We start from the raw sequence: 26,026 nt of genomic DNA on the forward strand, positions 1-26,026 counted from the left end.
CCACTGCCAGGGGCTGAATTTATTTCTGATAAGTAGTTCTCTTTGTTTAGAAAACTTATGTCATTGTCTTGGAAACCTTTTCATTTGAAGGATATCACTAATGTTAGAAAATCAAACTCTGAAGAACTAGGAACTGCTGAATTTTGTGTCTAAAATTTGTCCTCCCTATATATTCATGATACAGGCTTGCAGATCAGCAAGGCAGAAAGTTACTGCTTCTCCAGCCTGCCCACCTCAGAGTACTCAAGTGGTGGGTGAGGAATCTGGGGCCTCAGTCTGGTCCTGGTTCACTCTAAATGCAAGGTAAAGCAAGAAAAACAAGTCCTTCAGAGAAAAGCTCCAGTGTTGCATCAAAAGGCAGATGATAACTTGCCTGTGAGGGCTGTCACACACCTTAGTTAGAGAGGCACCTTGTGTCCCAGGTGGTGGGCATGCAGAGCTGAGTCTGCTAGTGCACACAGCTGTAAGGATGGGTGCAAAGCCTGGATGCTAGGGATGTGGACCCCAGAGAAGGCACAATAAAGTCTAGCTGATTTGTTTTCTATTTTTTCCTCCCCAAGATTTCTTTCACACCCTTCACTCTGCCAATGCAGCAGTTTGTGGAGTGTATGGCAAACCAGATTTGGGAGCTGATCTGGCTGGAACATAGCAATGTGGCAGGGAGTGGAGGAAGGAAGGCAGGGTGCTATATTGGGGGAGAACTGTTTAAATCTGTGCAAGGATTATTGTGAGCATCAGACCAGAGGTTGGCTTCATCTCCTGTGATTTGAGCCTTATCAAATTCCCTCCTTGTGTGTTACTTTCCCATTAAGAAACTGTGTGTGGGGGGGAAATGAAAAGAGGTGCAGGTTTTAGGTGTTTCTCACAAGCTGCTGGAGAAAGTGACTTTCTTTCCACTCACTCCCATCTGCTTGTTCATTAATTGAGAAGTGAGATGGGACAGCCCATGGGGAGGCAAAATAAGTTCTTATTACAACTGCTCTTACACCTGGTGGAAAGGGCCACCCATATGTTGGTGGCACTGGTGGCTGTTCTGGAACAAGTGAAATCAACACAGTCCTTCCCTCCATATGTAAACAAATCCTGAGCTAAGGCAAACAACACCTTCTCCACCTGGCACCCAATGTTTTGAAAGCTGTCCCAAATCCATACAAATACATCTGCTGTTGACATCCCAGGAATGGAGAGAAATATATATCTTGAGGGCAAAGCTCTGTTGGGGAGGAGATGGGGAAGGCAGATAGGCTAGTTCTAGTAGTGTTGTCTGCATGAGAAGCTGTTGGGGACTGCTGTGTTTTCTGAACATGCTGCTCCTCCTGGCCTGCAGCCCTTAGGAAATCCCTCTGGGAAATCCTAATAATCTTCTGGCATGAGGAGGGATGTGGTGTGTGGCAGAGCAGCAATAGTCTGTGCCATCTGCAGAAGCGGTCTAAGATGGGCTGTGCAGTGAAGGCAAGTGCAATTGCTAGCCTGAACACTTGAGGACTTGAGTATTTCCTTGCTTCATGACCAAGATGGAGACTCTTGATGAGAAGAGGTGCTGCTTTTTGGCAGATACCTTCATGGTAGCAATAAGCTTGGAATACAGGAGGCTGTATTTAATTTTTTTTGGCAGATGCTTTGCTGCAGCAGTGTCTTGCTCGTCCCATGGTGTGTGGGAATCTGTGTGGGAGAGCGCCATGGTAAACAACCTGCTTTTTAAGGCTGTTGCAATTAGAGAACTTATTAGCAAACTGCCATATGGGAATCTCCAGAATACTGGGGATCAGCTGTATAATCAGAGCTGAGTATGCAGCCAGACCACTTGGGCTGGGTCTGTACAACTCTTGAGTGACCAGTCAACCAGGAGAATCCAGGTGATGCAGGCTGGTGATTCAGGTTTTGGTCATCCTCCCAGGTGAGCACAAGACCAGAGTACCTCCAGCGACTGGGGAAAGACTGGGACTCCAACAGAGAATAAGGGAAGTGTTTAACTTGTCTTTCTTAATTATCTTTCCCCATTGATTTATTCCTGACTAGATTCCAGTTGTGCTTTGGATGACGGTTTGCTTTCCCACTGAGAGATGCAGTGCCCTGGTGTTGAAGGCTTGAGTTTTTGTTCTAGGGACAGCTGTCATGTTGAAGGGGCTGAGGGGAGACCCTGTGAGTCCCTGGAAGGAGGTTGTAGTGAGGTGGGTATTGGTCCTCTATGATAGGACGTGAGGAAATGGCCTCAGGTTGCACCAGGGGAGGTTTAGATTGCATATTTAAAGAAATGTCTTCACTGAAACACTGAAATAGGCTCCCCTGGGAGGTGGTTGAATCACCATCCCTGAAGGTATTTAAAGCACACATAGCTGTGGTGCTGAGGGACAAGATTTAGCACCAGACTTGGTAGCTAGATAATGGTTGGACTCAATGGTCTTCATGGTCTTTCCCAACAGAAACAATTCTAAGATTCTGTGGTTGCTGTTTGTGGAATTACTGTAAAATTTCAGCTCCCTCTGGACGCAAGCTGCATGATAATTCCATTTCAAGTGGCTTTCTGTTGATCCTGGTTTCTTTGTGTGTGTTGTCTCATGTTACACACCGAGTATTTTCCTGGTCCTCCTTCTCTTGAGGCATGTTAAACCTGTGCCTCTGGAAAATTGCACTGCCTAAACATAAAGGTGTGGATTTCGAGCAGATTTAGTTGTGTGAGAGTTGGACATTCTTGTTTTAATACTGAGGAGGCCAATTTTAATTTTGAAGCTGGCCACGTAGCCCCAAAGAGGGATGTCCCCAGAGCATCTCCTTAAAAATACCTTTAAACTGCCTCTGTTTAAAAATAGGTTTAACTAAGAGCTCGTGCTTCCCTGTGTGGGTTGGGCCAACTGATAGCATGTTGTGATACCTGCTACAGAGCCTCCTACGCTCATGTGAGCTGCTGAGGGTTACAACACACAAGCCCTGAGGCATCAGGAGCAGGGGAGAGTTCAGGATCTCCCTGCTGTTTGCCCAGCCTGCCAGTCCTGCTTTCCTCAAGGATTTTGCACTGGTGCTGATAGCTTTGAGTTATCAATACTGTCACTGTTAGTGCTGCTTCTGCTCTGTAGCAGTGTAGTTTGGTATCTTCTAAAACCTAGGGTGCAGAGGGCTTCTGGTGCATGAATTAATCATGGAAAAGTTCAAAGTTGCTTTGTTAGTTTTATTTTCCTGTTTTTAATGAATAACGTATTTAAATGGTTTCCATCTCTAATAAATCACATCTCAACATTTTTCTCCTGTGTTTAATAGGTGGGAAGGACTAACAAGAGGTTTTTTCAATGGAAATTCACTTGCTTAAGCACAAGGAAATAATAATTACAATTGGTGAGGGGAAGGGGGAGAAGAATTGGTCTGTTAAGGCCTTAATGAGTGATGCAGTAAGAAGTACAAGGTACTAGTGTTATTTGCCCATCTTTAAGGACAATTGTCCCCATCTTATGACAAAATTGATACTGTGAGCAGATGTGCTGTTCTGCCTGTAGCTGAGGAGGAGAGGCAATTATTGCTGCCTGTTTCTCATTGGGTTTCTTTTTTTATTATTGCTTATTCTTACCTCAGATAAATGTGATATGAGTGGGTAATGAAACAGTTGCAGATGGAGTCATGCTGACAGGCCTGTGATGGAAGTACGGAGAGGATTCCATGAGGAGGAGGGAGCAAAGGGGCTGGGTTGTCTTTCTGGCCTTCCACTGCTGCTGGAAGAGCATGTTCCACTACAGCCAAAGGGAAGCAGGTATCTGTTGTCTCTTTCGATACAGCCTAATTTATCCTACTTTTTCCAAACTGCATGGGTACCATCTGTCTCCTGCTGGGTACAGGACAGATAGGAGGTGGCCTTCAAGTTAACAGCACGAATCTGGGGCTCCTCTGAAGGGCTCAGTGAGGTGCTTGAGTTTCTACTGTTTCTCTCAAGTCCCTCTTCTAATTAAAAAAAACAGAAATTCCTTCTTTCCTGGCATCTCCTCACTGTGCAGGCTGAGACACCTCTGCATTGTCTGTTAGACAGAAGTATCATGAGGTTACAATCTCCAAATGAAAGCAAAAACTTGCAGAGATGAAATGATAAAATGCCACACAGGTAAAAACCTTTCTTGCTCTTGGCAGAGAACAGCACAGGATGAAAAATGGTGCTGTGCCTTCCTTCTTTCACAGTGGTGTGGCTGTAAAGAGAAAGGAGAGGGAAGTACGGGAAAGTGGCTGTTGCCTTCAAATGCATCCTCCTTGGCAGCCCACAGCATTTCTGCTGCCTGTGGCCTGGGAAGCACAAATGAGCAATCGCTCATGTTCACTGAAATCCTCAGCATCACATTTGCTCACTCCAGTGTTACTCACTACAGAAATGAATGGAAAACCTTTTCTATTCATAGTTTTCAGCCTTACCCAATGTGCTGCAATGCTTTGTTTTGTAGCTGTCAACATCCACAATCTAAAAAAAAACTAATCCCCAGAAATAACTTGTAAAAATGCATGTGGAGAACAACATTTTTGAGCTGCCTTGTGCGTATCTGAAACCTTTGGGCAATTATGATTAAAACTCTATGCAAAATCACCTTCATGGTGTTCACACAGTCTCAGGCTGTGCCAGGGGAGGTTTAGGTTGGATGTTAGGAAAAAGTTCTATACAGAGAGAGTGATTGCCCATTGGAATGGTCTGCCTGGGGAGGTGGTGGAGTTGCCGTCATTGGAGGTTTTCAGGAGGAGACTTGATGGGGTGCTTGGTGCCGTGGGTTAGTGGTTTAGGTGGGTTGGATTGGTTGATGGCGATGATCTTGAAGGGCTCTTCCAACCTGGTTTATTCTATTCTATAACTGGTTGCTAGACTCAAAGCAGTGGCAGACTACTTGTTACAAGACTTTCTCAAGCTGTTGCCTTCCTGTTCTGCTGCTGACTGTTGTCACAGACCTTAGGCAAACAGCTGTAAAGCAGATCGTCCTCTTTCAGCCCCAACACTAGACTCTGCCCGCTGACTTGCAAACTGCTCATGTGAATGGCTCCCAGCAGCCACATACTGGTCACTCCAGCTCTGTAGAGCTGGCCTGGTGCTGTTACATCCAAGTGTAAGAAACTGTGACTGAGGAAAACTAAAACCCAGCAAAAGTTCTTGACCCTAGTTCCGCACTGGGGAGGTGAATGGTGAGTTAAGTAGCAATGGATGGAGCAGAGCTGTAGCTGTTAAGCCTGGGGAACATGAACATGCCCTTTTAGCTTTGCTGTCTCACCTACTGGAGCCACTGGAGCTTTGGTATCATTGTGTATTTCTAAAAATAAGCTTATTGATGGGCTTTGGCAGCAATAGATGGGCACCATTACATGAACTGGTATTGGTGTGCAGACATCACTGATCCTGTCCTCACTGCTGCCACGTTGAAACCTCCAATACTGCTGATAATGCTGTTTCATGCTCATGAGTGGGGAAAATTCCTTTTTTTTTTTTTTTTTTTTTTTTTTGTTAAGAGCATTATTATTCCTTGTTCTTTCAGACTATTGACAGTTTGGCATCTTAAAAGATGAGTTGCTATTAACATGGGTTTTCTGTGAAGCCCTAGAAGACAACCTAGTACTGCCAGCACTACCTGGCTTTTTCTCTGGTCTTCATACAAAACTTTATTGAGTTTCAGAGGGGAAAATGGCAAGTGAATCAAACATAAGTCCCAGCTTGTGTTTGATGTGCCACATGTTTGCTTTGCAGTGAGCCTCTTTTGGGATTTGAACCAATCTGGTTTCATGCACGGACTGGCTAAAGCAGCAGCAGGACAGAAACTTTGGATGTGAAATGGGACATAAACCCTATGTAGTTAACACAATCCCTGCAGATGTGGCTGTTTTCCAGCTGGCCAGTTGGTGTAACCAGGTGACATTTGAGCAGGAACTGAATTAAAACTTGGCATTAATTAGGAAAGGCAAGGCTTTCACTCTGCAGCACTAATACTAGGGAAGCAGAAGAATCAGCAATAGAAATACCCCTTTGGGTTGTAGCCTTCAAATCCTTCTCCCTTCTTTTCAGTCAGGCTGTCACCCTGTTTTTCAATGCTGTGTTGTGTTTATAATGTTTTAATTACCAAAACTTCCTGTGGTTTTGACCATCCATGGGATTATGGTGATAAAACTCCTGATTAAAAGGTACTAAGCCTTTCTAAGGGATTTTTTTTTTTTTTTTGTCGTAATATACATGTTTTTCAGCTTGGAAAATAAATGTCTTGGTTTAGCCTCTATTTATACCCAGTACATGTGAGGAAGCTCACTGTTGATATTGAGAGAACACCTCCATACTGAGGGCTGGACCAGATGCATGTGTGTATTCATTCCCCTCTGTGAAGGGTCAGGGCTGGGCTGTCCACTGGATGAGTAACAGATGCTTTCTATTAATGCCTCTCCCTTCCCAAAGGGAAGCAAAAGGGAATAAGGGAAGAGAAACTGAGTGGTTTGGAAAAGAAAATTAAAAATACTTAAAAATGCCGAGTATGATGTGTATGGAACAGAATTCCTCATTTGTCAGTTTAGGGTCATCTGCCCTGTTTGCTTCCCACTGCAGGTGCAGCCTTTTAGTTTTTGCACACCTACTGTGGTACACAGGATTTAGCAGGGAATTTAACAGGAACTTTATAGTACCAAAGATGGCAACACAATCATTGGTACTAACTAGAAACACCCAGTGCTACTGCTGGTAGAGGCAGGCACTGCAAAATGATGCTGTTTACTGTGGAATGCAGTCAGTTACACACTGAGCTGAAAAGTAAAACTGCTGAACAGAATTAGTTCTGTTCTAACACAAACCAGGGCACACACCCTCCCCCCCACCTCCACTTGGTTTGCTTGTTGTGCTTTGATGAGACCTCACCCGAAGTACTGTGTCTATGCTCTGGAGTTCTCAGCACATGGACCTGGGAGGTTGTAGCCAGGTGGCGGTTGGTCTCTTCTCCTGGGCAACCAGCACCAGAACAAGAGGACACAGTCTCAAGCTGCACCTGGGGAGGTTTAGGCTGGATGTTAGGAAGAAGTTCTTCATAGAGAGAGTGATTGGCCATTGGAATGGGCTGCCCAGGGAGGTGGTGGTGGAGTCACCATTACTGGAGGTGTTTAGGAAGACTGGATAGGGAGCTTGGTGCCATGGTTTAGTTGATTAGATGGTGTTGGGTGATAGGTTGGACTCAATGATCTCAAAGGTCTTTTCCAACTTGGTCTGGTCTATTCTATTCTAATTCTATTCGGTCCAGTGAAGGGCCACAAAAATGATCAAAGGTCTGGAAGACCTCTCCTCTGAGGAAAGGCTGATAGAGTCAGTCCGTTATCTTGCTCTTAACAGCCTAATAAGTTCAGTAGGTGGTCTCTGTTCCATGCTTGTCTATCACTCAGTGCAACAACATCTTGCTTGCAGTGCTCCCAGGGGGTATAGGATAATGTGTATACTGCTACTAATTAAAAAGAGAGAAGGGAAAAAAAAAAGGAGGTTTAATTAAGTTTTAATCTGTTAGTGTTATTGTGTTAAGGCTTTTTACATTGACTATCTTTATGTCTTTCAAAGGAAAATCCTATTGGTGTGTACAGAAGTATAACACCAGAAAACGTCACATATCAGGACATACCCGAATGACCTTTGCTGTGGTGCTGTTACAGCAGCGGCTGATAGCACGACAGCAAGATTGATTTCCAATAGATGAAACCTCACAGGCTTTAACATTGAGGCAAACCATTAAATGCACAACATTTTGTCATGCAGCTCTTCCTCTTCTCTTATGGCTGTAGTTATGCCACTGCTGGAAGGACTTAATTGAAATTACCCACTATAATGAAAAAAAGGAGCAGGGAATGAGGGGCAGAAAGAAGAGATCTCTGTCTGGGAAGGGCAGGATTGGGTAAACTCAGAGGGAAGGTAGGGCAGTGTAGTGAGGTTGCTGAGTGGGTGATCAGTGTGTTAATGCAGGCAGATGTCCTCAGATGACATGGTGGGTTATTTATTCTCCTATCCCTCCATGTGCATAATTTCCACTGCCTTAAACACGTGCTAGGCATCAGTGGAGAGAAGGAAAGGCAAAGGGGCTTTTTAGTATTTAACTTTGTAGTTACTTTTGCACATAGCCAGCCACAGTAAATACCCCATAGTTACAGACATCCAAATTTAACCATAGATTTGAACAACTCCCTTCCTTGGGTAATTACTTGCCTGTTTTTATAGCAGTATTTGGACATTTGAACCATTCATGATGGTTGTTGCTTTACCAGAGATTAGAGGCTTTAAAAAGTCTGGATCTCCTAAAGCAGTCTAGAGCTGCTTTGTTCTGTAAAATGCTCTCCATGTGCAGAAGGGAAATGCATATCTATAGGAAGCTGGCCAGAAGGCAGAACATGAGCAAAGAAAATGTCTGTGATGGCTTTGCATCTTCTGACACTGAGAGACCCAAGGGCTGCTGTGTTGGCCACTCTATCTGCTAGCACACTTCAGCTCTGTATTTCTGTATGCAACCTCTCGCTCGGAAGTGCTGGGAACTGTTTGGCAGATGTGAGCTGAGAACTGCCATCTTTGGTGGCTGAAGAGGCTTGAGGTTGGGAGGATGGTGGTTTTGGTAATGATGTGTTCAACCATTTCAAAATCACATGTGCCTTGTTGGAAGATTGAACTTGTCTGCTTCATAGTGTGCTGTGTAGGATGGGCGAGCACCCAAACCTTCTGAAAAAGAGATTTATTCTGTGAGGTGGTTTTGAATGTGTAGATTGACTAGGTCACATGGTGGATGAATACCTGCCTATGCCTGGGGTGTGTCTGAAGTTGTGCTTTGCTCTTTTACTCAGTGTCAGGAAATGGGAAGAGCAGTGCCCAGAAGAGATAATTGCATATGAAAAGTAATCCAGGCCTTGTTAAGTCAGACTCCTGCAAAGTAACACTTAGATTTGTTATAATGTAGCATGAGGAGAATGCAAGGATGGGTGAGGGTCATTTGGAAGATGTGCAGCATCTGGAGAAAGTTGGCAGGGTAATGAAGCCAAGTAATATGGGAAAATGTGAAATTTGATGAATGTTTTAAATATGAACGATGCTTTTGGGGGGGATGGGGGGGGGGAAGACAAAAAATTGCAGCATGTAGTCTCTAAGATGTGCTGTGTGAGATGTTGGTGGCTGAAGATGAAGGCCAAGCACAGCTCAGAGGAGAGGGCTCAGGCCTAGTCATGGTTATGACCCACCAATGTGGGCAGCTTGGACGTTTCACCCATGAAAAAGTGCTTGTAATTTTCTTTGGTCTTCTTGAAGCATTTTGAAAGTGCAGTCTCTCTGAAGCCAGGCAAATCAAAGTGGGACACAACAGTGCCACATTCAGTGGCTTTGGAGGCCACCTTCAAGTGTCCCCTGTTCCTGGTGCAAAGAGGCCGATTTGCTCTTGGGTACGTGCAGGCTTTTCACTGCATGGGGGAGCACCAGGGAGGCAATTGTCCTATGCTGATCCTTGAGGGGAACTGTAGCAATACCAGAAACTACATGAGCTAAATTTGGAATATGTTCCCTTAAACTCTGGTAAATGTGAGTGCATGAGCCTAAAGGGCATCAGCTGCTGAGCTTCTAATGGAGCAGCTGGTATGAAGCAAGCTGGTAACTTGATTACTCTTTTAGGTGATTTACTTATGTGCTCACCACCCACTTGCAAACTCTGCTCTTTCCTTTCCATGCTTTGGAAGTTCTCCTGTATGTGCTGAATACCAAAACAGGATACTTTGCCAGTTGAGGTGTTTGGCCCTGACCCAAGAAAACCTTTAAACATATGCTTAAACCTAAATCAGGGAGTTGTTCTCTTGAATCTAAAAGTGGGCAAATTCTGTGATACTATGGTGAATTTTTAATTTTATTTATTTACTTTTTTTAATCCTCATGTGAAGTTGCAAGAAGCTGGGGCTTAGCAAAGCAAATGACTCTTGATCTTTCTTATGTGAAAGGGGCATGAACTGATTGACCTCTTGAAGTTGTTCTTGTCCATGGTGTATAACAAAGCTGTTGAAATTGTGCAATGATGACTGAGTGTTTGGAAGTGATATTAAACCTCAGTACACCAGCTCTTATTTCTGCAAATCAAAATGACATCTCATGTGTGGGAAAGAGGTGAATTATATCCCGGCTGCAGAGTTCCTCCACCTTGCTGGTGTGTCTCTGGTTGCCCACTGGCAGAAGCAGGATGATGAACTAGATGGACCAATTTTCTGATTTAGTTTGGTAATTCCTGTTGTCTTCTGAGTCCTGCTGACTTCAGTGAGAATGAAGCATGTGTTTAAGCCCTTCCCTAGAAAGGCAGGCCTGTCTCTCTGCCCAGCTGCTTGAAGCTCTGCACTGAAGAAAGCAGGTTTCTGTTAAGTGCTGGAATCAGTCTGACCACATCCTCGTTTGTGTCTTAATAGGAAAATCCTAATTTATAGCATGCACTTCCATTTTAAAAATAAATACAAGCTGTGCTCTGTGTTGCAGTTGTGCCATCAGGTAGAAGGTTTCCATTAGTGACTGTGGAGGGGATGCATCCACAAATGTTTGGGCGAACACAATAGAAAAAAAGTGCTTTAGCTTTATGTCTGGGTTTTATTCTAAACCTGTGTGGCAAGAGTACGGAGAGGAATACATTGTGTGGCTTGCAGCCCTTTGAAGTGGCTGGGTTTAGTACTGACAGGATGGCTTCCCTTATCTCCAATCCTACAAAGAGAACCCAGGAAATATGTCTGTGATGTGGGACTGACATTTCCAGCCTTGATCAGCTTGACAGCTTTTTCATATTTTGGTTTTGGTTGTTTGGGGTTTTTTTTGTTTGTTTGTGTTGGGGCTTTTTTGTGTTTTTGTTGTTGCTATTCATTTTGGTTTTGTTTTGGTTTTGTTTGCTTGGTTTCCCCCCAGTGGTTAGTTGAAAGCAGGGAAATGCTCTGCCTCTTTTTTTGTGGGTAAATGAAGTGGGATGGTAACAGCTGTATTTGGGTACTGCTCCCCATCCATTGCTCCAAGATCATCAGATGGGTGGGAGGTTACAGACCACTGGTCCCTTCCTGTGTCATTATATCTGTGCTGAGTGCTTGGCAATGGCTGGTGTATGTCTTAGTTCCAGTCTGTGCTCAGACCTGTGGGTATACACATTGGGGCACAGTCACTTCTAGCAGACTCCAGTATGTGTCCCTAAAGCACACTTGTTGCAGGGCCTTTACTTTACAAAGCAACCAACTTGGAAACTGCAAATTTCAGTTTGTTGTTCTGAAGCAAGTGTGCCCCAGATGGGGCTTTGATCTAGGAAGCTCAGCTGTGTCTGACCTGGTCTGTGCAGGGATACCAGAGACCAGCTGGCTGTGATTTCCAGGTCATACAGCTGCTGCTGCATGGGAATGGCTTTGTAGAGCTCAGCTCTGCCTTTTAAAAGTGACTTGCTTTGTGTAAATTGAGTTTTGCTAGGAAACTGTTATATGGCTTACCTAAACTCAGGGCGGGGGCGGGGAGTTAACTGTTGAGACAATTCCAATTTGAGTGCCAAAACCTCCTGAGTCCTTGCTTCCTAGAACTTTAAAGTATTATTTACTGTTTGGAAAACGAGCACTTCAAAGGAAGCTGAGAGTAGCACATAGCAACCAACTAACATTCCTTGAAAAATTAGGCTGTGACTACTTATCCAGTATAGGAAACTGAACTGCTACAAATGGTGATAACAAAATGTAGCTTAACAACACCAAAGGTGAATGCACGCTGCTCACCAAGCAGGGCTCTGCTTTGGTTCCACAAGCAGGGCACTGGTCAGTTGGTTGCACACAACCATTTTCAGGAATCACTGCTCCAACAGCTGTGAATTATAACAACTTGTTAGCCTTGAGCTGCTGGTCTGTTTACAGCTTGTGACTGAATGGGTTAGGAACACATCTCGATATAGGAGAGGAGTGAGAAGAAGACAGGAAGAGGCAGATATTTCTAGATGAAAAGTATAATTTTGCCTGTCCCAGATACTACCCTCCTTCTAGACCAAGGTACCCCAACTTCTAAACCAAGTATGTAAGTGTGGCTTTTGAAAGCATTTTGCAGTAGCAGAAGCAGGAGTGATAGCTGTGCATGGTGATGTTTTGTTACCTTTCCCCCCTGCTCTCCTGCCCAGGGACCCTGCCGAGGGATCGGATTTTCAAAAACCTGACTCGGAAGCGGCAGCGGGCGATGCGCAGGCGAGTGCACCAGGTGAACGGGCACAAGTTCATGGCCACCTACCTGCGGCAGCCAACCTACTGCTCACACTGCAGGGAGTTCATATGGTAAGGACAGCTCAAGCGTGCTGGTGTGGAGCTTCCCATCCCTTCACGTTTTGGGGACCAACGTGCTACCGTTGATCGCAAATCAGTCACCCAGCGCTTTACCAAGGGCCACCAATATGATTCCTCTCAGCTGTCACGTTTAGCTCTGTGTATTTGTGCTGCAAGCTGGAGTTGACAGCAGAGAGACCAGAGATGTTGTGTATCTTGGATGTGGAAAACAAACTAGAATGTGTGGAGATGGGGCAGTACCCCTCATTTGTAAAGTATAGGTGTTATTTCTTGGTGGCGAGGGGGAAGTATCCTAAGCAATTTGAAGAAACACCTCTGGTATTAACTTGAGTGGAGCTTTGAGATTGCACTCAGAAAAAGCAGGTGGTTGAAAGACTAGGGAAAATGCCTGAGAACAGAAAAGCCGTCAGAGGTGTGAGGTGTGGGGTGATGAAGGTGGGAGAATACGCAGAGCAGGAAGAAAAACCTAGAAATGTCTCAAAAGAGCAAGGAGTGGGAGAGATAATAACAGGGTGTGGGCTGCTGGGATCAGGCTAATAAGTGTGGTGTGTGTTGTAATAAAGTGATGTATTTCAGAAACCAGAGTGAGGGGGAATATGGTGCATGTTGACAGCCTGCCCGGTATGCTATGGCCCTTGCAGTGCTTTGTTACACTCTCACATCCTGTGCTGAATTGCACCATTATTTGCCCAGCAGGGAAGTTTTGTCCCAGGCATGTAACCATTTGGGATCCACTTGTGTTTTGACTCTATTCTGTAAGAGATCTGCAAGACTGGCTTTCTGATGTTTAAATTATGTTCCTATTTTGTTTTCAACAGGGGTGTGTTCGGGAAGCAGGGATACCAGTGCCAAGGTAAGGTGCTCTGCTACTGCATGGGATGTGTGTGGGATGTGCTGTTCCAGGAGCATTTTCCCGTGCTGCTGGGACATCATGCAGTTGAAACTTTTCTGAAGTCACAGCTTCTCTTCCTCCCCAGAGAGCCAAATCTCTGCATTTGAGCATCTGTCAGACTGACAGCTCGCATGCATACTGGAGCAACCACCTACATTCATGCAGAAACCTAGAGGTCCGATTGCTGTTTCATCCTGTGCGGACCCATTGAGCGCATGCAACATCCAGTTAGGCTTGAGATATCCAGGGTCCCTTCAGGAGAATGTTCAGCTGGTACTGGGACACAAAGTGCCGTACTGGAATACCCACCCTCTTCCTTTCTCTCCATATGATGTCCAACAAAGTGAAATTAGGGATGTAACTTCAAAGGGCAGCCTTGTGGGTGGGTGCAGCGCTGTTGTCTGAATGCTTGTTTTGGCTCAGTGGCTGTATAGATGTACGTGGCACTCATTTGCACTTAATTATTTTGCTGCCTTTCCTGCTCTCTGTGGTAAGATGACAGAATCACTTCTCAGATGCATGGACATTCAGCATAGCCTTCTAATGCAGCCTGTTTCTTGCGCAACATAGTACGGCACTGGTGTCCTCATATGAAAGGAAGCTGCATGTAAACAAAATTAATATCCTGCATAAAATTTCTGTGTGGAAGTTATTGATATTCTTTCATGAGTGCAAGCTCAGGTCAGCAACAAACAGAATAGTGTGGGACCCTACAGCACATCTGCAACTTGCATTTTCCACTACAAAAGTCTCTTTATGTAGACAGTAGCTACAGCCCTTAGTGGTGTCTACAGTGTACATGGGGTTATGGAGTGGAGGAATCCAAGCTCATTCCAGCCATTCAGACCTGGGGGGAGAGTGCCCAACTCTGCTTTAGGGCTGATTAGCCATTTTGATGAGGACTAGCTAACTAGCCTAGACACAGAACCGTTCTACTGAAGTTATCCAGTTTCTCAGGCCCAAGTATTGCGCTGAGCCTCAGTGATAAACTAACCTGGGCAGGACATACTTGGATAACCAGATTAAGAAGCACTGAGATGTCGTGATGACTTTGGGTACCTTAGACCTGCATTCTCTAAAATTGTTTGTAGATATTGTGTGAAATACTCTCCTCTGGATAATTATTTCAATGAATTAATCTAATAAGTTGCACTGCTGTTTTTGTGTGCATCGCCTGTATTTGATACAGGCCACTGTTTTCTGAGTTGTATGAGAATTTCTCTTGCAGTGGATTGGAGGTGCATCTCCAGATCTGGTACAAGATTTTGGAAATTCCAAGTGGCTAATTATTTTTCACATCTTTACTGTGTCTTCTAAGCCTTAAAGAGCCCAGATGGTGGGCTAATTTGTTCAGAATCATTCACAAGCTCTTTTCAGCATGCCTGTTTTATTTCCTAGTATGCACCTGTGTTGTACACAAGCGCTGCCATCATCTAATTGTTACAGCTTGCACATGTCAAAACAATACTAACAAGACCGATCTCAAGGTAAAGTCATGTCAGTTGTCTTGATTCAACATAATTTGTGAATCTTCAGGGTTGTCTGGGTTGCTGGGGGGATTCCTATAACAGAATTTGTTCTGTGTTCTCTTTATTTGTGGGTTTAAAAGTGAGAGCAATAGGGATGTGTAAAAGCCCTGCCATATTGTCTGGTTGTTCTTCAGTTAATGCCAGTAACTGTTTGGGTTAGCTCATAGTTTAGGAAGGCAGGGTCTTCTGTGGAAGATATCAAGAAAGAGCAAACCCACTGTTTTGCTTGTTAATTTTCTTGCATGATTAACTGTGTTGTCATCAAATTTTGGTGCCTGGTTCTTAATGTGTATTTCTCTGGCTTCAAAATCCAACCACTGATCTTTCATGCCTCTTCTCCACCCCCCTACCCCCACCCCCCCTTTTTTTTTCCACTCTTGGTAGTTTAAAGTGCCCATTTAGTCATTACTCCACACCTGTAGAATAGAATAGGGTAGCTCTGAAATTATTTATGTTGCAATAAAATCCCTTGCATAACTTTTGTTTCTGAAGGTTTTCTTTCTTGCTAGTTTTGGCTGTACCTAACAGTAGTAGCATCCCCAACTACAACTGCTTTGTGCCTTGCATGTCTTGTTTCTGTAACTGGAAATTATTTAATGACTGTTCAAGGAAAATTAAATTAAAATATTTTTAACTGGGAGGTAGTTCTGTACGGCATGCCATGCACAAACCTTTCCCGGGCAGATAAGTAATTGTCTGTGCTCGTTACTTCTTGTCTCTGAACTGCGGCACTAGACTTCTTAAAATGACGTCTTGCCCAGTGAAAATTAAATTAAAATGCTCAAGGCTAAAGTACAAGTTAAATGGTGAGTTTCCTTGCCCCTCATTTAGGGTTGTGAAGGGTTTATAGCACCTCTAAACTAATTGAAAAGAAGACAAAGATGAGGAGGCACCACTCGCTTTAAACCTGTTGTTTGTTGTATGTCTGACTTTGTGAAGTGGTCAAATCCTCCTCAGTCTTCCAGGACCTGCATGTTGAGAGGCAAAATGGAAAGTAATGAAGAGGTTCAGTAGGGATGGGTTTCTTCAGCTAATCTAACATTTCTAGGGTGTCTTTGAGATCTGAATGATTCACAGTTCAAAAAGAACGACGTTTAAAAGGGTATGAAACCAAGTGACAAAGTGAAATCTGGGCCTGAAATGGAAGCTGTTAATAATAGCAAGGGTGAGAAGAGTAATGAGAATTTTGGGAGGAGCTGGGAAAACTGTTCTACATTAAATTTAATAAAACCAAACAGCTTGACTTAAAGTTAGATGTTTGTACATGGTATGCACGTTAATACTGTGAAAGCTGGTTAGTGACAAAATGCTATAGCTGATGTAATTCATATGTGGCACTTCAGTGTGATGGGTTTGTGATGAGGCAATCCACACGTCTAATTCTAACTGGGTTTTAAGAATTTAAAATTGGCTGGGCAGCCCTTCTTAAAATCTGCTTTGTCAGGTAGTCCAGCCTGCCCAGCAAGGAAACCAGAGGAGGCCTGCAGCAGGTGTGGTGGGTCACTTGGGGTTCCCTTGCAGTAAACTTCAGAGAGGTGATGTGCTGGGACATTTTCTGAGTTAAATTATTTTCATAGTTCTGCACTTAAATGCCTGTATGGAAATGAACATCAGCTTGTGTATTCGAATTTAAATACATGCTTTTCTTTTGGTGCCTTCAGGTGACTGAACAGAGGTTTGGAATCAACATTCCTCATAAGTTCAGTGTCCACAACTACAAAGTCCCGACTTTCTGTGATCACTGCGGTTCCTTGCTCTGGGGAATCATGCGACAGGGTCTACAGTGCAAAAGTGAGTAGCTGAGAACTCTAGCCTTTTCACCAAACACGTGTATTTTTAGACTCCTGATGCACACTGTGAGGGTTGATTTGTGCAGGCTTCAAGAGAAGGCTGAGTGATGAATATTCATCTTTGCAAGAGTTAAAAAAGAAATGCTTATCTCATTTTTAATCTCTGACTTCCAGAAGGATTCTACTCTGCACTCTCATCACAGCTTTAATCCACATTATTGAAAATATTCTTGGCTATCGCTGCTTCCTGCATTCAGTTTTCCCTTTACCTCAAGGTTTTTCCTCACCTAATGAGATAATGCAGTGAAAAGACATCTGAGGGGAAAGGGAGGTCATTGCTTTAGGCTGACTACCCTGTCGGTTCACACTGTTAACTGATGACAATGCATGTCCTGGTGTTATGGTTTTGTTTCAGTGATCCAGACTGTAAAATTTTGTAGCATTCTCCCTTTGCCTTCGTCTCCCACAAGAGGGAGTGTGTATCCATGAGTGAGAGGACAAAAGACTTGTTTCCCATTGAGCAGCATGTCTTTAAAATTTGATACCAGCCAATACAGGGGAAATCAGTTGGGAGTTCTGTGGCATTGGAAATGCTCATTTTATCTGTAGGTATAGCAGCAATGGCATTAATAAACCTGACAAGCACATGTTTATGAATAGCTTCAGGCAATGTGGCATCCTACATGGAGAGTTTGGGGTATATTCCTGATTTTTCAGGAGTTTATACTCTTATGAGAGTCCTAATTTTATTTCTGCTGAGATCAGTGCAAAAATCTCTTTAGTTTAAAGACAGAGTAGATCCAGATGGATATATTTCCTAAAGGTGAATTGCTAAATTATTTTTCTGCAATAAATCCCTCTAAGTTACTTTAATTGTTCTTTTGCTTTTACTTTTGCTTTCCACCCTACCATCACCCCTGTCAGTCTGCAAAATGAATGTCCACATCCGATGCCAAGCAAACGTTGCACCGAACTGTGGGGTGAACTCGGCAGAGCTTGCTAAAACCTTGGCCTGCATGGGGCTGCAACCAGGGAGCATTTCCCCAAATTCGGTGAGTCTTCCCCCACTCCATCCTCCTTTATTTGAAACCTTTACAACTGACTATTTATATGGGTACAGGAGAAGTTGGAGACATTGTTTATGGCAGGCGGCATTGGGTGTTGGATGGCAGGTTGTTACTCTGTGGCTTGTGGCAGAGACTTCACCTGGAAAATGGATCTTACCTCTAAGTTTACCCTAATGGAAGCATTAGTCTACAGGTGTTGCTTTCTTTTACGTTTATGCTTCACAGGGGTATGACAGCATTGACTCTTATCTGTCTGACATTAACAAGAGAAGAATAAAACCTCAAACTAATTAATAGTCTGTTCATGCCATACCTTCTTATGCCATACCTTCTTTTACCTTTCTTGTGAACACAAATGCACTGTCTGTGTATGTAGCTCAGAGTAGGGCATAAGAAGACTTCAGCAAGAAGCCTAGGTTCTCTTCCCTGCTTCCTTGCTGTTTTTCTGAGTGATTCTGCAGAAACTATTTAATTTTCACTACAGTTTCCCCAGGTAAAATCTGTACTCTCTGTCAGTACAAAATCTCTGGACTTTGCTGTCTGAAATAGAGTTCCAATGAGCTTGCCAGAGTTGGGACATACGCATACAATGCCTGGTTGTCAGTACTTAGGGCATCCTGAAATTCCAGCTGTTTTATATCTGAGCCTGTGCAGAGAGTATAGAACACCTTGTAAGAGTTTGAGTAAAAATGCCCATGAAGACTAATGGAAATCAGAGCTGTCATTTGCTAACAAGTTTTCATTGTTTTTCCTTTGAGTATTTTTGAAATGTGAATGTGTCTGAAACCACAATAGCCCATAATAAAATGCCAGGTTATTTATTTTTATTTGACCAAAAAGAAAATATTATAACCCAATAATCCTGAGAGTTACAGGGAAACACAAGTCTCACACTCCCTTTCCAGTTCTGTAAAAACCAACACTCGTTACTGTTTGTTGTTTGCATAATTTGCACATCAAAAGAAGATGGAACCAGGGAAATCAAAAATCTCTTCGGTGCTTAACAAATGCCTCTCGTTATTTGCGAGCTAAGGGTGCTAGGTAAGCATTCAGACTGTGCTGTAAGCTTAAATCTATTGTGAGTTTTGCTGGGTGCTGTCCTGAAGGCTCTTCATTCTTTCCCCGTCGCTGAGGTTGCCATTTCTGTGGCAGTCAGACAAGCCTTCTGTGCAGGAAAAATTTTGCTTTACACCAAAGTAGACACAAGGTGGAGCTCATGAAGTCTGTGTGTGCTTGTTCAGGCTAATAAAAGTTCTCATGGTTTGTATGTGTACTCATGTGAGAGCTGTGAATGGGGGGCACTGGAAGTTGACTTCATCTTTGTCTGTTGGAAGAATAGAAACTCTAAAAACATGCTAATGCTGGTACAATTCCTGAAAATGCAGACACTTCACTGCTGACATGGGAATGAACAGCCTCCCATCAAATTTGCAGCAGTGGAAAAACACAGCCCACCTGCGGGAAATAAAAATACTGTGAAGTTTAGGTCCCACTGAACTGGGCTTTGAGTTGTAAAATCAGATAGAAACCTAAGAAATTCAGATTAAATCTGCTTGGGTTCTAGAACTCACCAGGATTTGCATATTGCAGAAATCATGCAGCTGTCCTTGCTCAGCTATCAGATAGGAGACTTGGATTTCTACAGTCATTGCCTTATTTTTCTGGAGAGTGAAGATGGAGGGAGGCAGGCTTGGATCTGCTGGGCAATGAGTTTACACCTTAAAACGCCTGGGTCAGGAACTGGTATTGACATCTCAACAGAGCTTTGTGTAATGCTGAGGTTGGTTGGTCACACATAGCAGCTACACCAGGTGGTGATACCACTGTGCTTCCTGTTCCAGTGGTCATACAATGCATCTGAACAGGTCCTAAATGCTCAGCTTTGGTAGGCTGACTACTTGCGTACATCTCTGAGGCAAATGTACTGTTTATATGTGTACTGATACTTCCTTTCCTCCACAGAAACTGGTTTCAAGATCTACTTTGAGACATCAGGGAAAAGGCAGCCTGAAAGATGGCAACAACGTTAGTGAAAGTTCAGCGAGCAAACTTGGGATCAAAGACTTAACTTTCCTTCGTGTGCTGGGAAAAGGCAGTTTTGGAAAGGTGAGAATTATTCATGGCTCTTTTGGGGAAAACCAAATTCCTTATTTAAGAAACTCCAAGACAGATGAAGTTATTTCATAATGTGGCACACAGGCCATCCAGTGGAGTATGCTTGGTTGGTTACAGAGAGCATGGAGACAAGGGAAGAGAAGCCAAGCTGACAGTGAAGTGAAGACTGGATATTGAAAAAAAAGCAACCAAAGGAACAGCTGCATGCTAGGGCCCATGCCAGAAATTGCAAGTGTGTGCACTGGCACTCATTTGGCCAGCATTTCTTGGAGCATGTAAAGACTTCTCCTTTAAAGGAAACAAGGCAGTGGTTAAAAATGCAGTGAGATGAGTGTTTCATTTCTCTGCATCGCCACAAAGCCAATATGAAATGGTGCAATTGAATTTGATAACTGAGAAGGGAAGTGGGACGGATAGCACTGTTCAAGGGGTTTGTCCTGGTACAGTGGATGAGCTTTGACCAACCAGCCCTATGCCAGATACCAGAACAACATGTGTAGGTGTTTCTATCTAGAGAAGTCTGCTGCAGACAGTAGTGTATGCGTCATTTATTCTACACTGATGCCCATACTAGGAGGCTGACTCACTTGCTTCCACAAGCCTGGTCATGAGATAACTGACCTTTCTAGTGTGAGAAGGTGTGAGACTGATAGCTCAGCCCTTGCGATTCACCCTTCCCTGTGCTTTAGGTGATGCTTGCCAAGATGAAAGAGAGTGGGCAGCTCTATGCAGTGAAGGTGTTGAAGAAGGATGTCATTCTCCAAGATGATGATGTTGAATGCACCATGACTGAGAAACGCATCCTTTCCTTAGCAAGAAACCACCCATTCCTCACCAAGCTCTACTGTTGCTTCCAGACTCCTGTAAGTATAGGCCAGGTATATAAGCTCTGGTTGGCATGTTCAGAACAGACGTACTCTCCTATATATTCTGCCCCTGACCTGTTATAAATGTCCACGTTAGGCCCAGGACAAACCTCTCTGCTCAAGGGTGAACCTGTAACATCTACCTCTAATAATCTGCTAGGAATTTGGCAAACAAAATCCTGGCTTGTTCTAAGCTCCCTAATAAAATGGTAAAAACAGGGAAGTCTTTCTTTTGTGTCTTCCCTGGAAATGTGGTTCCAAATGCGTATGTGCATATGTCTACAGATCCATAGTGTTCTCTGGTTGCTGGCAACACAGGCTCTCTTTTCTTGCTGCCTGAATGGGACCTTATTTGCATTGAATTACCTGTAATGAGTTATGCTTGGAAGTGGGAGTAACCTCCTGCTCAGAACTGAATGAAAGATCCTTCTGGAAAGGGTCTTACTGACATGGATGGATGCTGAATGAGATCCATATACACTTGGGTGTGCATATGGAGGACTGTACATGCTGCCTGTCCAGCTTAGAGCCATGTCTAGTGTGTGCATGTGGGTGGGAGCTGCTGCTTGATATGAGTGGTGGAGGGAGAAGTGGCTGTGATGGAGGCAGTGGCCACAGCTGTGTCCCAGCAAGGTAAGTTTGGAAGTCCCTGAGCTAAGCTGTTACTAAGACCAAAGCACTTTTTACAGTGCAGCTCTTCCATACTGCCTGCTAAATGGTATTACAGCTTGTTTTGCTCTTGGAAGAGGCAGGAGAAACTTGCTTCACTCCTACGTACACTCAAAATACTGAAGGGAAAAAAAAGGCAGACAAATGCATCCTGCCACCCACACGTTTCTCTTCTTACTAGGGTGATGCAACAGCCAGCTAATGGAGTTTGAGTTGTGCTTGCTTAGGGTGGAGCCTTTGAGTAGACTCATGCAATAGAAATGAGGTAGTTTGGTTGGGCTTTTCTTACATATATTCAGCTTGTGTGGTTCAGAGAGCAGCTGTGCTGTACAGCAGAAATGAAACTCAAAGCTCACTGTCATTACTAGTAACCAAGGAAGCTTTTCATTTATTTCATAATATGAAGACTCAAGACTCAAATTTTAATGACTGTCCTGAAGTTCTCATGTAAAATACCAGCACTATCCAGTCTTGAGGTCTGATTATTTTTTTTTTGAGGTCAGATACACAATAGCAGTGGGTTTTGCCACTTGTTGCTATGCTTTTTCCTCTGGCTTTGCTTACTGAATTGCAGTGTGAATGTAAAACCAAGCATGTTTCTGGGCTCTGCAGAGCATTTCCTATGAACTTAGGGAAGATACAAAGTTGCTGGATTAGTGCTGTCCAACATGTTCAAAAAATAAATGTAGTCTGGTTTAGATGCAGGCAAGGTCTTCTGGGCTGTTGAAGCAATTGCAGACTCTCTTGCAAAGGGGAAAGAAATGGAAGAAAGCCTGTTTAGACCAAGAAATTGAAAGCAAAAAGTGGATCTGATTGATAGCTACAGATGTCAAATGCTGAGAAGGGAAAAAAACCTGTCAAGATGCTGGCTAAGAGTAAATGATTCTAGACTGGCCATGGATACAGTTAGACTGGAAGTAAAAAAGGGTTGCTAAACAGGAGAGCAGCCTGGAACAGGAATTTCCGGAGCAGCTTGTCATCAGAGGAATCGAGGGAAGAATCCCTCCACCCTTGCTGCCCTGAACACAGAGTTGGTCAGTCTCTGGAAGGGTGTCATTGCCATAGCAGGACCCTACTATTTTCAGTCTTTCCCAGGTTCCTCTTTTATTTAAATCCCACTTTGCTTCATTATAGAGATTGTCATAACAGAAAACCACTTCCTTCCAATAATGCTCAAAACCAAAACAGGAAAAGTTAACACTTGCAGTTACATGGAAACCACTTCATGTATCACACAGCCCAAACTCTGAAAATATGTTAACTATTTACATTTGAAAAAACAAAGCATGACTCCAGTCTGCTATGGAGATCCTGGATAAATAATGACCTATTTGGTTTTGGGCCTGTCTGTAGCAATTTTTCAAGAACTAGCCATTTTAAGGCTTCTTACTCTTTGTCAAAGCAAAGTTGTCATAATATGCATCAAGAGAGGATGAGACTAACTGACAGAGTAGTATCTCAGTTGGAAGGCTTATGGTAGGTGCCAAGTTCAGTATGAGCCAGCTGTGCAGTCTTGCTGCATACAAGTTAAATTATGTACAGCTGCTTTAGGAGATCAGGGGAAGTCATTCTGCTTGGCATTGGTAAGGCTGCACCTAGAATAGGGGCATCCAGTTATGGCCCCACCTCCCATTTCAAGAGGAAGTTGTGGAAATGAGAAAGAAAGGACCTTGGAAGCACCTGCAATGCTGCAGCAGTTTGAAGTAAGAGCACTCAAAGGGTGTTAGGTTTTGGCTGGATCTAAAGCCATTTGAATTTGGAGTCTTGTATAATATTCCACCCAAATCGGCAAAGTCTTCCTCAAACTTCAGTGGCCTAGGGGTAATTTAAACAGCCTGAGGCATGCCTGTAGTGCACAGTGGAATATCATGGAGTGCCAGTAAACTAGTGTTAGCTGAGCTGGCACAAGTGCAGAACCTGAGTTAATCTATATTGCTGTTACTATTATGTGCCTGTTTTTAAAGCTACCTGAGGTTTTTCTGTGCTTGCATTAGCCTCTGATGGTTTTCAGAAAAGCTCCCTGGTCTCTTGGGCTGCCTTAATATGGTCATAATTTGGTCTCAGATGCAGCATAAGTGATACTCTCTAGCAAAGGCTGCTTTAGTTGCCCAGGGTGGACTGAGGCTTCCTGACCTCCAAACAACCTCCTTGTTCTGTCTCAGAGAAATCTTGCTGCCACTAGGTGGTAGAAGCTGCAAGGGCTGTCTCTGCCTGGTATGGGGCACAGATTTTAGAGCCTAAAGAGGAAATACTAGCTGCACAGCAAGCTGGCAGAGGCTGGATGTGGCCCTCTGCGTGCCCAATGCTGGGCTGGGCAGTTTTGGACTTGCACCTCCAGATTCCTTTCCTGTGAAGGGGAATGAAGGAGTTCTGCTGCTCCTTTGTAGGGGGTGCAGTTTAAGGTCTGCTGCAGCTGCATCTCTGTGAGGTCTTCCTTGCTCATCACATCTCTGATATTTTAATTTTTATTTTTTTTTTTAATTGAAAGCTTTGCCTTGGAACTTTTTGCCTTGCTGAAGCCATTTACTTTTTTTTTTTTTTTTTTTTTTTTTTAATGGCTTTAGGATCATCCTCTAGTGTCAGAGAGAATTGTGCTTATGCTTCAGTAATCTATGAGTTGCTGACAGGTGCTGGGGCAGACCTGCAGAAAATCATGAATCCTGTATTAAGGGTCACAAGCATCAAAAAATGCTTGTTTCTCTTTCCCTAACACTGGTGACATCCAACACCTCAGCAATACTGTCCTAGAATGAGTGAAAGAGCCAGTATGTATAAATAGCTAAGTAAATAATTTAATCCCTAGGAATGTGGATCCTGGAATGTTTTAATTAAAATGAGTTTGCAGTCCTGTCTTCTTTCAGGTTTAGGAACCATCCTTCCTGCACAGGTGGTTTGCTTTTAAATCCTTTTGTCCCCACTGACATGCATGAGAATGGAACAGGCTGGGGAGATCAAATTCCCATGCAAATAGTGTCAAATAGCTCCTGGGTTTTATGTTTATTGCCCTTATCTCTTGTCATGACTGCAGGGTGCTTCCAGGGGACTGTCCCCCAGGAGATGCAGTTTCCAGCACTGTCCCTGCTAACCTGATCATTATATGGATTTGCTTTCGGCGTGGCTCTGCTGGCGGTTGCTGTCTGTGTTGCTCCAAAAATAGTGAGACATGAGAATTTGGCAGAGGGACATGATTTTCTATAATGAGCGTCCCTCCAAGATAATAGCTAGCAGGGATGCTATTGAAGCCAATAGGAATTGGCCCAGGCACTCCAGGGCAGCATAATTGTTGAACTGGTCCTATTTTATGAGGGCAGCCTGCTGTCCGGCATGTAGCTCTGCATTCTCATTATAAGCTGTGGGCTGACATCATGTTTTTGCCATGGAAGGAGAAGGATTTCTCCACTGTTTTGCAGGCTCTTGAGACACTCAGGCAGTTTTCCCAGGGTGAGCTTGGGTATCACGTCATGGATCACCCAGGTGTTTAGAGAGATGAGTCTGTTTCATCTCCTAGAAGTGTTAAAGTTAATCTGGAGCCTTTGGCAGGGGCATAGTTTTCAAGTGATAGCCCACCAGTCGAAGTGGTGAGGCTTAGCAGTGGCAGCTGGGTGGCTACTCACCCACCAGTGGGTCTCCAGGTGCTCTTGTATGCCTCAGGGAGTTCCCTAGTCATGGTTCCTCCAGAAGATCTCCATCATCAATCTGATTGTCCACCCCAGTGTCACAAAAGTCAGCAGCAGCCTTCCTGGGGCTCTGGTTAGCAAACAGGCATCCTGACACAGGCCTTGAAGTGTGCTGGTATGAGACCTCTTTGATGTTCTCTTTGAAAAGCACTGAGAGGGAGCCCTTTGGGACCAGAGACGACAGCTTTGCTCATCTCCCAGGCTCTAAACCCCCAGCCTTCCCCATCTGGCATGTTGAGGAGGCATGACTCCATACACCCAACAGCCAAGTGCACTTCCTGGATGCTTTTCTGCAAGCACTGAGACTTTTTTTTCTGTTCTTGAGCACTGAGACTGTTGCTAGTCCCAAGACACTGTGCTGGAAGACCAGTGCAGTCTTCAGTTTTGTTGCTGCCAGTCAAGATCAAGTACAAATGTTTCCAGGCCTGGCATTTTCCAAAAAGCTTGGGTACAGACTAACATGTCTTCTGGCTGTAAACACAGGCACCCTGCTTGTGCTTTTATGCAGAGTCCTTCTAAAGTCAAGCTTGAAGGAGCTTGACTTGTGCTTTAGCTGGAGCCCTGGGATGGTGAGTTTAGGTGTTGTTGGTTGGTTTGTTTGGGTTTTTGTTTTGTTTTTGTTTTGCAGGGATGAGGGGAGTGGCTGTTGGACAGGGAGGTACAGGGGAATTTCCTCTCTCCACCTTCACTCTCTCGTGTGGCTTCTGCAGATGTGTGCCACAATGCCTTCACATTGACTTTACTACCATGGGAGGGGTGTTGGTTTCTGCCTTGCTCTGGCTGCTGTCCTGTCTAGCTCTGAATAAAGGTAGACTGGACAAAACTGTGTCTTTCTGTGGTTTCTATGACGTTCATATCCACTAAAACCCATGATGCGTTTGCTGGCATGCTGGTGTTAGTTACCAGTAAACCAGAAGTGTTGAAACCTCTAAAGCCTGGTCTGAAAGGCTCAACTTTCTCTGACACATACACTAATGGCTTGCAGTGGTCTCATCATTGCAGAAACTATGAGGTCAGGGTTTTTTTTGTAGGCAGAGTGGTTTCTCTTGCAGAAGATGAAGCAAGATCAGGCTGACATTTCTGATTTTATCTGTGAACTTTATTGGGAGTCCACACTTCAGCTGAAGTGAAAATGTGAACTGAAGGGTTAGCTGCCATCATCG

The 26,026-nt window shown here is 44.0% G+C and overlaps 1 protein-coding gene across 1 annotated transcript in view; it reads left to right on the forward strand.

Annotated features, from left to right (window-relative positions):
- Positions 1–26,026, forward strand: part of PRKCH (protein kinase C eta) — a 117,060-nt gene that overhangs the window by 37,167 nt on the left and 53,867 nt on the right. Inside the window, exons 3-9 of the mRNA XM_009903912.2 lie at positions 12,099–12,249; positions 13,077–13,111; positions 14,549–14,637; positions 16,341–16,470; positions 17,394–17,521; positions 19,499–19,642; positions 20,341–20,514. Of these exons, the coding sequence (XP_009902214.2) occupies positions 12,099–12,249; positions 13,077–13,111; positions 14,549–14,637; positions 16,341–16,470; positions 17,394–17,521; positions 19,499–19,642; positions 20,341–20,514 (851 nt within the window). The remainder of the gene's footprint in view (positions 1–12,098; positions 12,250–13,076; positions 13,112–14,548; positions 14,638–16,340; positions 16,471–17,393; positions 17,522–19,498; positions 19,643–20,340; positions 20,515–26,026) is intronic.

The sequence above is a fragment of the Dryobates pubescens genome, chromosome 5, assembly GCF_014839835.1.
Source record: "Dryobates pubescens isolate bDryPub1 chromosome 5, bDryPub1.pri, whole genome shotgun sequence".
NCBI classification, from domain to species: Eukaryota; Metazoa; Chordata; class Aves; order Piciformes; family Picidae; genus Dryobates; species Dryobates pubescens.